Here is a 15,193-nt window from a genome sequence, read left to right as displayed (position 1 = left end):
TCTCCCTCTCTCTCACCTTATTCATTTGTCTCTCTTCCACTTTCTCTCTTTCTCATCCGCACTTTCTCATTCCCTCCCCCCATTTCTCCCTGTATTCCCTTTGCCCCCTTCTGTCTTTCTACCTGTCTCTCCCTCTTACGTTGTTTCCTACTCATCTCTCTCTCTCTCTCTCTCTCTCTCTCTCTCTCTCTCTCTCTCTCTCTCTCTCTCTCTCTCCAGGGAGGAGGGCCATTGTGTGGAGGGCATCATGGAGATTTTCGACATGCTGCTGGCAGCCACTTCTCGGTTTCGCGAGCTGAAGCTGCAGAGGGAGGAGTACGTCTGCCTGAAGGCCATGATCCTCCTCAACTCCAGTGAGTTCTACTGACGCAAAAAAAACTTTAGTCTTTACAGCGTCTCTATTTCCAGAGAGACGTTGACTCGGTGTGCAGCGAGCAACAAACCCTCTCTAATACAATCAGTACTCCATTGTGTTTTATACGTAACCCAGATAAGTGGATCCTCTGCTTTGTTGTTGGTATTAAAATGATGTCTGCAGAGTGCTTCTCTTCCAAAAAAAAAGAACTAAAATTAAAAAATCCCAACCAAAATGAATTTAAAATGGAATCTGAATTTATTTAAAATGGCATTTATTATATCTTAAACAAGACTGCTGCTATCTTTCCGCTCAAAAAAGTGACAAGAAAGAGCTAAAAAAAAAATTATAATGCACTTTGACTGTATTTACAACTTCTGAAAACCTAAAAAACATTTATTGTACAACAATTATTGTAGTGTCTCCAATGCATATAACTATTGGATTAGGATTAGGATTTTATGAGGATCCCCATCAGCTGATGCAGAACATCAGATACTCTTCCTGGGGTCCACACAAAACATAAAAGCACAACAACAGATAAGACACTTACAGACAAAACAACCAAATGATATTAAAATCAGAAAGTATAACTAACAATATCCTTTCTCACAAACATATTTACTATACATATTCTTCTTCATATACACTTATATATATATATATTGATATGCACTAAATTCATAAGCACTAAATATACATACAAAGTGAAATCTTACAACATATTTCTATACATATTGATATTCCTATCCAGAAAAAAATGTACAAAATGTGAAAACAAATGTACAAAATGCGGCGGATTGATTCACTGTTAAGGAGGTTCTAGTGATTGGAGCATTTTTTTTTTCTTACAGCCGATTCAGTTTGTAAAAGGCAGAACTGGATAATAAACGGCACTTTACAACATGTAAAAAAAAAAACATTTTAAAAGTAACAGATGACCTGCTTGGTTTAGCACATTAATGACCCTGCCTGCCCTCGTTTGAGTGACATATCTGGCAACCAATAAAACAACGCTCAAAGTTTGAGGTCATCCTGACTGGAGCGTGTTGTTCAGGTTTCTGGACGGGAGGTTTAGCTCGCTGGGCTAATCTGAGCCAGGCTGTGGGTTCAGGTTAGTAGCTAAAAATGTAGTGAAGTATGAAGTAAATTTGTTAGATGAGCTTCCAACAGTCCACCAAACAGTCATGAGAACAATACTTTTACAACTTCTGCCACCCAGGGAAATGGCTTGAAACTGACCGGTACCACGGTCAGATAAACAGCACCTGAATGAGACGTACACTCATGGATGACAGTTTTCACCTTTTTTGGTGTGTGTTCCTGTTGAGAGCTTGCTGAACTGTAACTTTCCCAAACTGCACTGCAAAATATGCCCGCTTCAACAAATCAACCAATCAGCCGTCGAAACAGAAAACCTTATTTATCTCAAAACAAGGGGAGAAATTGGCCCGGGCCAAGAGAGCCGATGCAGTCTCGCTTTTCTCAATGAACTCTCTTGAAATGAGTGACGGTATCTCAAAAGACAGCAGATCCCTCCGCTGGTGTCGAAGATGATGTCAAAGATGATGTCACAAATTCTTGAAACAGTTGGGTTGGTGACGTGTGAAGTGATGTCACGCAGTCGGCAGAACTTTCCAGTAGTTTGAAGATAAATGAGATGTTGTTACGACTCAGCTCCAGATTAAATGACCTGTGAAGAAGGCTTTTGTTTTTTAACCTTTCATGGGATCCCAGCGGTCACAGCGTCCTCCCCCCCCACCCCCACCCCCACCCCCACCCCCACTCCAACCCGCCTCAACCCCCACCATCCACCCCACCCGTCCAGGTTTGATCGAGGTGACTGACCTCTCAGCGTCCTCACAAAGTTCACTACTCCTCCTAACACACACACACACACACACACACACACACACACACAGCCGCTGCCAGACTCTCTGTTGACTCTGCTCCACTGCAGCTGGGGTGAAACAAAAAAAAAAGAGTACAAATTGTGCAAGAAGTAAAATCGAGTCTAAAAAGTCAAGAGAACAGGGAGGAATTGCAGGATTTATTAAATTGGACAGATGGAAGGTATGGCTTAACTCTGTCCTGTTTGGGGGGGGGGGCGTTGATTTATAGAGGAGCTTTGGAAATGCGTTTTCTCCACTGCCCTCTAGTGTTTCATATGGAATAATAAGAAGTCCATGATCAAGCCTTTTAGGATTTTAAACAGAGCGTGTACTGTGGCAGGATGGATAGAGAGACCGTCCCGTATCCAGAGGGTCACGTGGTGAACATGCACAGAGAGTTCAGCTTTTGGTTTAGTTTTGGGTCGACATGCACTGACCCTCAAAAGTTTGGGGACACCTTGCCTCTTCTAAAAGTACTACTTGATTTTCTCTGTTATTTTTCAATTAAGAAATAAGGAAAAAAACATGTCTGCAATGCTTTTGTTAACATAAAATATCTATTTCCTAATACTTTGGATCTATTTCTTCAACAAGCAGCTTCATGTTCATCAAAGTGAGGTTTTTTTGATGAACGTATAGTTTAATTGTTTTAGTGTTATCATCACAAATATTTACATGTATGATTTCTTTTTTTCTCAGACTAAACCTAGCTAGTCTTTAATGGGGTCAAGTTATTGCAAAGCAAAAAATAAAACATGCTTATTTATTAAACATTTTCAAAAGCTACTGTAGGCGTCCCCAAACTTTTGATGGGCAGTGAATGTAAAAATTATAACAACCTGGTTCAGCTCATACTCCGATTATGAGAAATTGGCTTAAAATGCCTGGCTAACTCCCATTTAAAACAGGTTACTGTGGCACGGAAACATGTTAGGGTTGCTGACCGCATCTTTTTCATATTGTTTTTTTAGTCGCAGGGTATCAAAAAGTTCATGTAAACAACAATGAAACCAGTGTATGACCAGTAGCTGGGTTACTGAATGTAAACGAGGGTAATATGGGTCTTTTAAGGCCAATACCCATAACAATATATTTGTATTGAAGATACCAATAGCTGATATTTTGTATTGATTCTTCTCAGAGTGGAAGAGCCTCCAAAACAGCATTTAGACCAAAAAAATGTAACTGAACAAGTAAATTAATTAACAAAATGTGCAAAGAAAATCAAATTTCACTGCAGGTTTTCCAGACTTTTCCTGCAGCTGTGGTCAGGCAGGAACCTCCATCATATCAGCAGCGGACCACATGACTACCTCACATCTGACATTTAATAAAAGTCCAATATCATCAGTCCACCTCTAATGTAAACACAGCCAGCATGTCCGTCCTGTTGAAGTTCCCCCCGGCTCTGATGTGTGTGTGTGTGTGTGTGTGTGTGTGTGTGTGTTCCTGCAGATATTTGCAGCAGCTCCCCGGAGACGGCCGAGGAGCTGGAGAGCAGGAACAAGCTGCTGCGGCTGCTGGACTCTGTGATCGACGCTCTGGTCTGGGCCATCTCCAAGCTGGGCCTGTCGTCCCAGCAGCAGACCCTGCGCCTGGGACACCTCACCATGCTGCTGTCCCACATCCGACACGTCAGGTACAGACAGGGACACAGCAGTGGAATACAGTGGAAATGATTGAAAAGGCATATATTGAAAACCTTGTGACTCCAATTTTGGTGATTTTCATGTTTTAAAGGTCCCATATGGTGTAAAGCAGGACTCCTCTTGCCTCTGTGATTATAAAGGAGTTGGATGTGTATCTAAACATGGTGAAAGTATCAAAACTAAATCCACACAATCCATATTAGAAAAGCGAGCCTCTAAACGAGCCGTTTGGACTTCCGTAACTTTGTGGCGTCACAAAGATTCGCTCATTATCATTTCTGTAAGAAATAATAGACTAACAAAGTGTTTTTTTCAAAGCGGTCGAGCGGTCGTCATCGTTTATTACCGGAGAGTTTTCCCTACCTGTAGCCGCCGGGCCGCGGCGTCTCACGTTTCACTCTCGAAACGGTTAGCCAATCGGAACAGAGGGGTCGTTAATATTAATGAGCCTTAAAGACACGGCGACAGAAACAGCCTGTTCTTGGTAAGGCTCAGAGAGATGCTGGAAAATGAACGTGGAGAAATGGATTGAGAGTGTTTTTGGTTCATGACACCACACACACAGCTTTGAATGGACCTCAAGACACAAAATAAAACTCTGGAAAGTGAGAGAATATGGGACCTTTAACTTCAATTGAAGGATTATTTTGTCTTCTATGGGTTAAGAAAACTCTATGGCCCTTTTGACTTCATCAAACCCTTTCAAACCCTGTTGGATAAACTCCAAACTGCATGGCGGTCAAACTAAAAACAAAGCTGTTTTTCTGAGTTGATGAACAGTTGACATCTTGGAGATAAAAGGCTTTCACCCGGCAGCAGTGATATGCTTTTAGACATGAACACACACTACTAGACTTTATTTCTCTCTTCGCTTTGGACTAGTACACACTAGGGCTGAAAAAAAATCTTAATTGCGATTATTTGACAGAATATTGCAATATAAACTGCAATTCATATCATCATATATCAAGTTTTTCTTGTCATAAATTTTGTTTATTTAAAAAAAAAAAATAGATGTCAGTGAGCAGGATTTATTGAGTTGAGTCTGATGAAAGGTTTTGATTCATGGACCAAAGATTACCTGCAGCTCTAAAACTCTTTGTTCACAAATCCAGTCTCTTAAGTAATTTATTTCAGCCTCTGTGATTTGGAAATTGCAGAAGTTCATATTGCGATTTGTACTTTGTTTTTTCGATTAATTGTTCAGCTCTAGTACACACTCACACACACATGCATACAGGAACACACACACACACACACGCCACAAGCCACACACAGGACACACACTACATAACGCACACACACTTACAGGGAGCGCTTGATTTGGCAGCAGCTGGATTATCTCTGCAGTGAAGAGGAGCTTTTGAGGCTTTTTTTTCCAGAACCTGGCAGTAAATCCAGAGTTCAGGGTTCAGATAGCTGAAACCATTTTCAGATATAATTTTGTCCCTGTCAGGGAGCCGTACAGTTACAGCTAGCCTGGGACAGTGGGGAGTCCATGGGCATTTCACCATGCTAAAGGTCTGCATCAAGTTGCCTTATGAAACATGAGATATTCTCCTGCTTTATGGACTGTTAATGTCTATTTTGTTCTTCTGTCATAGTTCAAATCTATTTATCTATCAGCTATATTCATATCTATTCATATCTACAGTATATTTCTATTAACTATTTATCATCTATCTGTCTCTGTCTGTGTTGTAGCCATCAGGTTCTGATGTTTCTTATGTTAACTATCTTAATTTCTAAATTATATTTCACTGTTTCAGCCTATTGATATTTCGACTGGCATGCGCTTGCTGATGATTTATGTTTCTAATGTTTCTTCTCATGAGGCTCCTTCATGAGACAGGTGAGGGAGTGTGGGCAAAGTGAAGTGTAGGGCAGCTGAGGTGGTGAAATGAGACAGTTAAATGTTTTAGGTTCCAGAGTTAAAGCCATGGGCAACTTCAGTGGGTGGCAGCCCACACACTTTAATTAAGTGTTTTTTGTTTGTGTTCATTTCATACGATTTGAATATTAATTTAGATACATGTTTGGTTCAAGTTTGTATTCGTTTAGTATATTAATTAAAGTTTTCTTTTTTTTCCCACACATGAATTAACAGCAATATACGGGCACTTGTGAATGACAATGTGTTATGTTATAATACAAAAAGTGTGGTTACATAAACAATGAATAGGACAATGTATACTGAACAAAAATATACTTAATCATTTTAAAGATTTGACTTAGTTACAGTTCATATAAGACAATCATTTGATTGAAAGAAATTCTTGGCAAAGGAGAAATTCCCACTAACAGGTATGTAAACACATTTGTACACAAGATTTGAGAGAAATAAGCTTTTCGTGGATGGGATATTTTATTGTAGCTAATGAAACATGGGACAAAAACTTTACATGTTGCATTTATATTTTTGTTCAGCATAGTAGAAAAGACAATAACAAACAAATAAAAATGTTTTTTTTTTTTAAGCAGAAAAGTGTGTTTTGTAAAAGTAGATGGAAGCGTGTGGGTCATGAATGGCCGCCACCGACTCAAGTTATTTGCGGCTTTAACGCTTACTACATCCATATAGTAATGATATGTAGTACAGTATGTATAATTTACACCTGTGCTGTCTGAGGTTCACTTTGGTCTTTGCTGTCTCTGCAGTAACAAAGGCATGGACCATCTGTCCACCATGAAGAGGAAGAACGTGGTGTTGGTGTACGACCTGCTGCTGGAGATGCTGGAGGCCAGCACCTCCGGCAGCAGCAGCAGCCACATGTCGCCGTCCTCGCCCGGCTCTGACAGCTACCCCGACCGGCCCCCCCAGCCCCAGCCCGGGCCCCCCGAGCCCCGGCCCGGACCCCAGCCCGGCCCGGACCGGACCGCCTCCGACCAGACCGCCGCCCCTCCTCCTGCCCCGACCGAAACTCCCATCCTGGACACACACCTGCAGGCTCAGCCCCTCCAGCCTCCACCTCCACCTCCGCCTCAGAGTTTAGAGGTGCAGGCTCACATGGCTGCAGAGAGTCATGAGTAAGTTCTGACTAAGCTAATGAGTACGTTTTCACACATTTATGAAATGAAAAGAACACAGAAAGTAAGAATACCAGAGAAATACATCCTTTGGAGTTGCTTTTAAGTGTTTTATCATTTGCGTGTTCATGACAGAAAGACTTAACTAAACTAAAACTAAAACCCTATTCACACGGGACCAATAAGACTTCTGCCTTCTAATTCAAAGAAAAAAGCTTCCAATGCCAGTTTCACATTTATTGCAGCCTCTGAAACTTGCATTGGAGACGGTGTGCTGGAGCTTTTTTCTCTGAATTCATGGTCAGTCTGTTGTCTGTTGTCGTGAGTGTGCGCCTTCCTTCCTATACTCAAGTACTTCCGCCCTCTAAAAAAAACCCTACGAAAATTAACTTTCTGTAGATTGCTGTTTTCACAGCCATTCCATCCTTCCGTCCATCCATCTATCTATCCAACCGATCAAAAATCAGTCAATCAACCAATCAATCACTTCCTTTCTTCCAGTTTCGTCCACTCAGAGCAGTGGCCAGTGGATGCAGACGATGTGGCTCTCATGGCGGAAGCGACGGACTACATCACAGATCGAGTTTACATGGAAACCATCTGAGACTGGACCACCTTGTAGGGGTGGACCGGACTAAAAAGAGAGAAGCTGAGACTTGGACTGAACCATAACAGCTTTCTAGGAGGCGGGAGTCAAATCCCCCCAAAGGATCGAGAAAAGATTGACAAAAAAAAAACAAACAGAAAGTGCTGTTGTGAGGTAAATATTGTGTTTTTGGTCTATGGGAAAACATGTTTTTAACAGTGAATTGAAGTGTTTTTTTGATTGAATGTATATTTTGTGTGTGTTAATATTTCTCGTGAACGTGCGCTCGGTGGTCACGAGCATCGCTGAGCCGCTGCCAGTCAAACTGTGCTCTTTTTTGATATACAGTACTTTGTATCTCTTTTTTTCACCTTGGTGTAATGTTCAGAACAAGCCATGCCATCTACAGTGACTTACCTACAGGTGCATGTGGTCAACACACTTAACATCCATATCACTAGATATAGACATACAGCTATGGAAAGGGCCATGTTTTCCATAACATCGTGCTACGTTGTTTTTTCCACCACTACTCCCGTCCTATGCTTCGGTGTACACACCAGTGTGACTATGTGTTGTAATCGGTGGCTGTTCATTCAGGATTTTTTCTACTCTCTTTGTAAAAGCAGTGCTCTCTCTTTGTACCAACAGAAGTGTCAGACAGAAGTCAAGAAGCAACAGTATGTGGCCTTTCAATAAGACTGTTAACTCAGCCTCCATTCCTGTTCGTGTGGAAAAACTAAGGCTGGATTTACAGCAGTTAGGTGCAAAAAAAAAAAATAGGTGCAAAAAAAAAACAAAGAAATTGAAATTTCAGACCAAATGTGGCACGGATCTGTTCTTTTCACTGTAGTGCAAAAAGAGGGAATCCACTGGAACATCTGGAATCAGATTTGAATTGCGTTGAAAGCACTTGTTGCCACCAGCAAACATGCAAAATACAATATAATTCACATTATGCACATTTACGTATAACAATAATGATTCTAGATTTAGCAAGAAGTTGTTGTTAGCAAGCAGCTCCATATGAGTTCTTCTCCAAAATACTATTTATCCATTTGAGGGGAGAAAATTAATAAATTATTATAAATGATTATTATATGTGACGTTCATCATTCTCTAAAATACAGAGGATTCACCCTGTATAAGCATTATCACTTTGTCAACTTACCAATCTTCTAAAACGTACCATAATTTGTTTGAATCTTTTGTCATTAATGCTTTTGTAGGTGGTTTAAATCCTTTCGTAAGAGTAGATATCACTTACTGACCTTATTTCGGCGGCCATTTTGATCTCACATCACGCTTGGGGTGGGGAACACAAACCCAGAAGACAGTCATCAAACTGAGGACTTCATATAGACCTAAAAGTGTTCAGATTAGCTAGCAATCTCAGGAACAACTGCAACGACTGCTTTAATGTAGCAAGGAAGTTAGCTTACTTGCTGGTTAGCTACTAGCTAGCTAGGCTACTTCGGCTTGATTCTGGTAGCTAGTGACGTTCACATTGCGCCAAACTCACCAGGCAGTTGTATCTAAACCGGTGTGCCAATGCTTGCTTTGGTGCAGAGAAAATCATGTGTAATGTAAATTCAAAATGGCCGCAGTGGAAATATGACTATTTTATCATTACTTTTTGCACAAATCGGATGACTACAATCATAATGAAATGCTCAGCCAGTATCAGAATTAAATTATGTCCTACCATAATTTCATGTCATCTTTCACTTTTCAGCATGTTTAAATAGTTAAATTTGGCATTTGACAGTGCGTATTGTGGACATTTTCAATCATGATGTCTGTGATGTTGCAAATAGCATCACTATTGGAATGCTTCTTTACCAGTGGGGAATTACCTTATAACATAACATAGAAAGACATGATGGAGTAAAGAGCATTGTCCATTTCATCATAGTTTACATGCAGTGGCCATTTCAACCTATTCTGTTTCCACATGTTGTAAAGTACCAATTAGGCATAGTTAAATATAAAACCAATACTACCAATAAACCAGTCCATTTTACTGCTTGTTATGCTGATGATCTTTGAAGCATATTCTACTGTTACACTTATTGTGGCTAATTCATTATGAAATAGCTGAATATGAGCGTCAGTCCAGACTGCGGTTTAACCCTCGCTTCATTTTGTCTTGTTGCTTTTATTTGGTGCCACCAGAGTTCGAACGCCATTGTTCTCATCTGCTCAAACGCACCAAACTAAAAGGAGGAAACGCTCCAGAGTTTGAATAAACAGTTCCAAGTCCAGCCGTGACCCGCGCCACATACAGAACTATAGACTTTGACCAGAAGATCAAATCTTGTCACTTCACCTAGCTGTGTATATGTAGCCTAAGTGCCAAACCATCCAACTACTGCCTAGAAGACACATACATCCTCTCCTCTCTTTCTTACTGTCTGTGGCTTGTACATGCATGCACACACACACACACACACACACACACACACACACACAGTCATGTCTTCATCTTAGTTCTTGTCAAATGTCATAGGGCAAACCCAGTCCTTAATCTGGGTCTTTCTCTAATCCAGCGACACAATACACACACAACTGCAAATCATGGCAAACAAGGTTTATTGTCAATCAAAAATGACAATCTATACATCCCATAAATAAGCATCCACAAAATAAATCAAACTGTACACACCATTGTTGTTTTGTTTCTGTTCTATTGGCCTTCTGAGCACAGAGTTTGTGGCTGAGATTAAACACACAACCTAATACGAGTGGTGTTCTGCATACGCTGAGTGTACAAAATATTAGGAACAATATTAGAATATAATCCTCACAGTCGTACAGTTCACGTCTCAATCGTCTCGAAGCTTAAACACCTGTCTTTCACCTGCACCTTCCCCTCATGACTGAAGTGGATCTAATAGGTGAAATAAACATTTTGATCACAGATTCACCTGATTCAGCTGGTCAGTCAGGTGGTCTTTGTGTTTTGTGCCCAGTGTGTTTAGCTCATTTTACACTTCAGGCTTTACTTTCACTTTTCCACCACTGACACGCTGATGTGCGTAAACCTAGAAAAGCCAGAGTCTGATTATATACAGAATCCTCTTTATAATATTTATGATTATTAATATTAACGTTAACATTATAAGTGATCAACCTTAACATTAATAATCTTTGATTGTGCATGTACACAACTACATTCAATGCCCAAAAGATCGCTTACATTCACGTTCTGTTCCAAGTCTGACGCGACGGCATCAGACTTTCAACTGCATGAGAGGAGTGTTAGAAAGCAGCATTTTGTAGACATGGGGGTCGGATCTGGACCAAACAGCATTTGAAAAGAAGTCTTTTAAAACTTGGGTGGGGTTTACTGTGTCAAGCACAGAAAAGCATGCTAAATTGAAGGATGTATAGCTGGTCTGCCTCCTTGCAAAGCCTTCTGGTTGGGTGTTCTGCCAAAATCTCCAAAATGGCTTCCAAAAAAACTGGCCATTAAGTTTACATAATCAAAGGAAAGTATTTGAAAGTCATTTATCATTCTGGCCTCCAAAAAAATCCATGAAAACTACTGGAATAACAGCAATCCAATGCCAAAATGCATTAGTCTGATATGGCCATCAATAAAAATAGTTTGTATGCTAAAGGACTTTCACATGCTTTCCTGCAAATGTCTATGGTTTGTGGCACTTATTGTATTGTCCTATATATATATATATAACTATTTATAAGTATATCCCACAGACTATCTTGTATTCCAGGCAGGTTAAAACAGAAATAATCTTTGACCCAGGTGTAATGGGGTTTCAAAGCCACACACACACACACACACACACACACACACGCATTCATACACATTATCATCAATAATTTACCTATTCTTTTTCAGTAGTTTGCCATTATATACAAAATGCACCAATAAGAACACAATCAAAAGTACATTGTTATCTGATAAAATACGGTAGCTTAAAATGACAGATTTCTCTTTTCAAACCCACTGGCTATAGAAAGGCATGTCTGCAGATGAGTCACTACCATTATTCAATTTTTAAAAAATCACATCTGACAGTGTACATAGCTCTAAATCAACAAAAAAAAAAAACAACCCACACCTCTTTTCAGTCGATATGTACAAAATGTGCTATCCACAGGTGGCTGTCCTATGAAAAACGGTAAAAACAGCAAGTTGTGGTAGAAAATGGCTAGTGTGCTCCTCCATTTCTGAATGCTTTGGTAATAACTGTCCTTTATCATTACAATTATATCCCACAGACTATTGTGATAATACAAAAAAACCAAAATAGAGATATCAAAATAAATCTTGAAACTTGAAACTCTTTGTACTATTCGATGGGGACGTTTGCTGGCGGATCTGTTGGACATATAAAAACCACATTACTTCAAAACAAACCAGTGATATGGCTTCTGTCGCTGAAGAGCTCCACACCGACATGAGCTCTGCAGACAATAAATAAATACATTTTTAAATACACCAATAAAATGTAGACTTTTAAAAAAAAAAACACACACACACACACACACAAAGTGGCGCCCTTGCAGTCACAGGGCCTTCGGGGATGAAGAGCGGTGCTTGTTTTGGAAGAGCGCGTCAGACCTGCACCTCAACACTGTTCAGGAGTGGAGTCCGGTTTGAGTCTCAGCTGGTGAACTGGAAGACGGCGTGGCAGGCTCATGTGGGCGGAGGGCCGTTGGTGTAGCGCAGCATGGGGTAGAAGGAGCGGGCGAAGTTGTTGGACAGCGTGCAGCTGTAGTCCTCCTCGGACAGGGGCACCAGGCAGGCCAGGACCAGCAGCAACAGGAACAGGAGGTGCAGGGGGAAGGCGGCGCGCAGCACCCGCCGGAAGAAGGGCCGGTCTGGGGACGAATCCCGCTTCTCCTCCCTGGGTGTGGACAGAGAGGACGGATGGTGATGTTAAAGTTTGAGAGCACCTGGCTTCCATAATGTGATGTATTTACTGTTGAAACAGGATGTTGGGCCGCAGGGAGGGATCGGTCAAAAGTGGAAACCAGTGGGAAATCAGTTAGAGAAAGGCAGTTTTATTTGTTTGGAGGGGTGGAATTTTTATGTCGCCTCCTATTACAAGTCACCACTAAAGATTTTCCGTTTTCCAGGAAGTAAAAGTGAGATTTTGATATAAAAATACAATAAAATAATACTTTTGTCATTTTTTTGGTCATCAAATAGGTGTATGGTCTGTAGTTACAATGAGCTTAAAAGACAAAAAAAGGTCTCTTTTCATTTCAGTGTGACTTGCAACTGGTGAATATGTACTTAAAGGTGACAATAAATAAGATTTTTACTACTCCGTAGCACAAAAGGAATATAATATACATGCCAGAGATTGATAGGGTTACTCATCAATTCTGATTTCTGGCTTTCAAAACTCGCTTTCTGGCCCATACTCAGGAATCTCGAGACACTCCCAATCCCCATTTCACATTTTCTAATCTCACATTTTCAATTGCTCAATGATGGATGAAGCTACGAGCGAACAGTGTCGCCAAAGCTCGATAAAGGTCATAGATTACTAAATGGCCCTTTAATCTGCATGCTCTCCAAGAACTCATCTTTTCAATAATTAACAAAACAAAGCGGTTTGTCAGATTGACGGGCATACAGTACCATGGAAATTATAGTTACTAGGTTTTCACACGACACCAGCCATTGTTTCATTGCACTCAAAAAGATAAACTAGGTGTTGTTTTAAGTGAGAGGACACTGGATTCTAGTGAATGAAGATACGATGAAGCAGTTCCTACCTTCTGGTTCCAGGAAGACCGACTGCAGCTGCTCCCAGACCAGCCTCCTCCTGAAGCAGATAACAAGTCAAAGGATTAGTGTGAATTATAACACTGAAACTGACAGAATAGGCATGCTCCACTGAAAACTTAATTGGGTGTATAATTAAAACACTGACCCTGTGACCTCATGACCCTAACACTTGTTTTATTAGTGAATGCATACTGAGCAGTACATGTCTTACAATGGATACTGGATGTACAGTAAATGCATCAAAACAAATAACTGTGGTAAAATAAAATAAACAAATGTCTAACCCAAACTCAAAATGTCTAAAAGTACCAATTTACTTTTTTGTATATATCATTTAAAAGTGCAAAGTGCTTGATAACAGAATCTAGTCAATATTCAGATCCCACAAAGGGCAAAATAAACCAAACCTCTGTCCTAACTGAAAACTAACTCGCTCCCTATAATGAGTGTGTTTGATATTACAATATTATAGTACTCAGTTTAATAAAAGTTGGAGCTAGTATCTGGAATATTTGATGTATGTAAACACATGGAGCGTCTGACACAGTGAAGCCGTACCTTGTGCAGCACCAGAGGAGAGCTGAGCGTTCCCAGGCCAATGCTGTCCATCTCCGAGCCGGACGGACAGGTTTCCTGAGACACAGACAGGAAACAGACAGTGACATCATCAGACAAGACTGACCCAACCGACCGGTTTCACCTCAACACCAGACACCAGACGAGGTGACTCGAATTTCCTTACTTGATCCTTCTCTTGAACTTGGCTCTTAATCAAGATTACCACTTTTTCAGATTTTTTTTTTTTTATTTTCTGATTACCTTAACCTGAATAAGCTCATAGTCGGTGTAATCAGAATCATATTAAAACATGTGGAGTATTCTGATTTAGTCTCATTATTGAAGGGCATTTCAGACCTGTGTAAACACCTTAATCCAACTAGGACTCTCTACTGGAGGATTTGAGCGGTGATCCGACTGCTTGACGACGCTCTCTCTGCCTTCCAGAGGTTGCAAACTTGTTTCCAGAGATAAAAGATGACTGACAGCAGAAAAAAAAAAGTCCCAACATTTTTGGGGCGATGCTGAAACTGTCCCATCTATATATACACGTTTGTCTATTTGCATGTTCAATAAAGTCTTAAACTGTCCGTGTCTCCAGTGATTCTCCTTTGTCCTGTTAATCGGACTTTGCTCTGCAGCATGTAAACAGGAATATGAATGGAATAGTTCTATAAGCAACACATGGAAACAGCTTAATCTGAATATTGTCTTATTTAGAATGAGGCCAATAGTCGGATTATTGCTGTCCATGTAAACGTCAATGTGTGTAACTGAATGAAAGCAAAGCAGGGCGATGCTGAACCACAGTCTTCATGCTCAGCAAAAGCCTTTCCTTGGACAGATAAAAGGTAGAACAGTAAACCTACCAGTCTTCCCTGCAGCGTGTTCAGGTCGCTGGCCACCTGCCGCAGCAGGAGGCGGAGCTTGTTGGCGATGACGTGGACCTTCTCCTTGGCCTCCAGGCTGTCGTCCCCGGTGGCCTCCAGCAGCAGCTGGGAGGAGATGTCCTGCAGCGAGGCGACCTGCCGCTGCCGGCCGCGCAGATCCTCCTGCAGAGCCTGCAGCAGGGGGCGGCAGAGAGCGCAGGCCTCACAACACACTCCAACACACACTCTTTATTCTTAGTCTTTATTGGACTTAAAGCAATACTCCACTTAGTTTTAACATGGGGATTTTTCGTCTCTTGACCGCCATGAAAACCAGAATATAAACTACTCAGCAAGATCAGATGCAGCTGGACGAGTTTGTAGCGTTCAGATTTTTACTTCCCATTCATTTGAATGAGCCACGAAAATAGACTGAAAACTGACACTGAACACGTTGGTGAACAGATTCAACAACAGATCCTGCTGC

The 15,193-nt window shown here is 40.9% G+C and overlaps 2 protein-coding genes across 2 annotated transcripts in view; one reads left to right on the top strand and one right to left on the bottom strand.

The window, feature by feature from the left end:
- esr2b (estrogen receptor 2b) overlaps positions 1 to 9,198 on the top strand; it is a 37,963-nt gene extending 28,765 nt beyond the window's left edge. The window contains exons 7-10 of the mRNA XM_078289484.1: positions 220 to 353; positions 3,703 to 3,886; positions 6,555 to 6,923; positions 7,425 to 9,198. Of these exons, the coding sequence (XP_078145610.1) occupies positions 220 to 353; positions 3,703 to 3,886; positions 6,555 to 6,923; positions 7,425 to 7,527 (790 nt within the window). The 3' untranslated portion in view covers positions 7,528 to 9,198. The remainder of the gene's footprint in view (positions 1 to 219; positions 354 to 3,702; positions 3,887 to 6,554; positions 6,924 to 7,424) is intronic.
- Positions 9,199 to 10,084: 886 nt separating this feature from the next.
- LOC144542548 (nesprin-2-like) overlaps positions 10,085 to 15,193 on the bottom strand; it is a 38,807-nt gene continuing 33,698 nt past the window's right edge. Inside the window, exons 17-20 of the mRNA XM_078289482.1 lie at positions 14,707 to 14,898; positions 13,838 to 13,912; positions 13,267 to 13,316; positions 10,085 to 12,386 (exon numbers count right to left, since the gene is read on the bottom strand). Coding sequence (XP_078145608.1) covers positions 12,176 to 12,386; positions 13,267 to 13,316; positions 13,838 to 13,912; positions 14,707 to 14,898 — 528 coding nt within the window. The 3' untranslated portion in view covers positions 10,085 to 12,175. The remainder of the gene's footprint in view (positions 12,387 to 13,266; positions 13,317 to 13,837; positions 13,913 to 14,706; positions 14,899 to 15,193) is intronic.

Source organism: Centroberyx gerrardi, chromosome 17, assembly GCF_048128805.1.
Source record: "Centroberyx gerrardi isolate f3 chromosome 17, fCenGer3.hap1.cur.20231027, whole genome shotgun sequence".
NCBI classification, from domain to species: domain Eukaryota; kingdom Metazoa; phylum Chordata; class Actinopteri; order Beryciformes; family Berycidae; genus Centroberyx; species Centroberyx gerrardi.
This window is presented reverse-complemented; position numbering and strand designations above follow the sequence as displayed.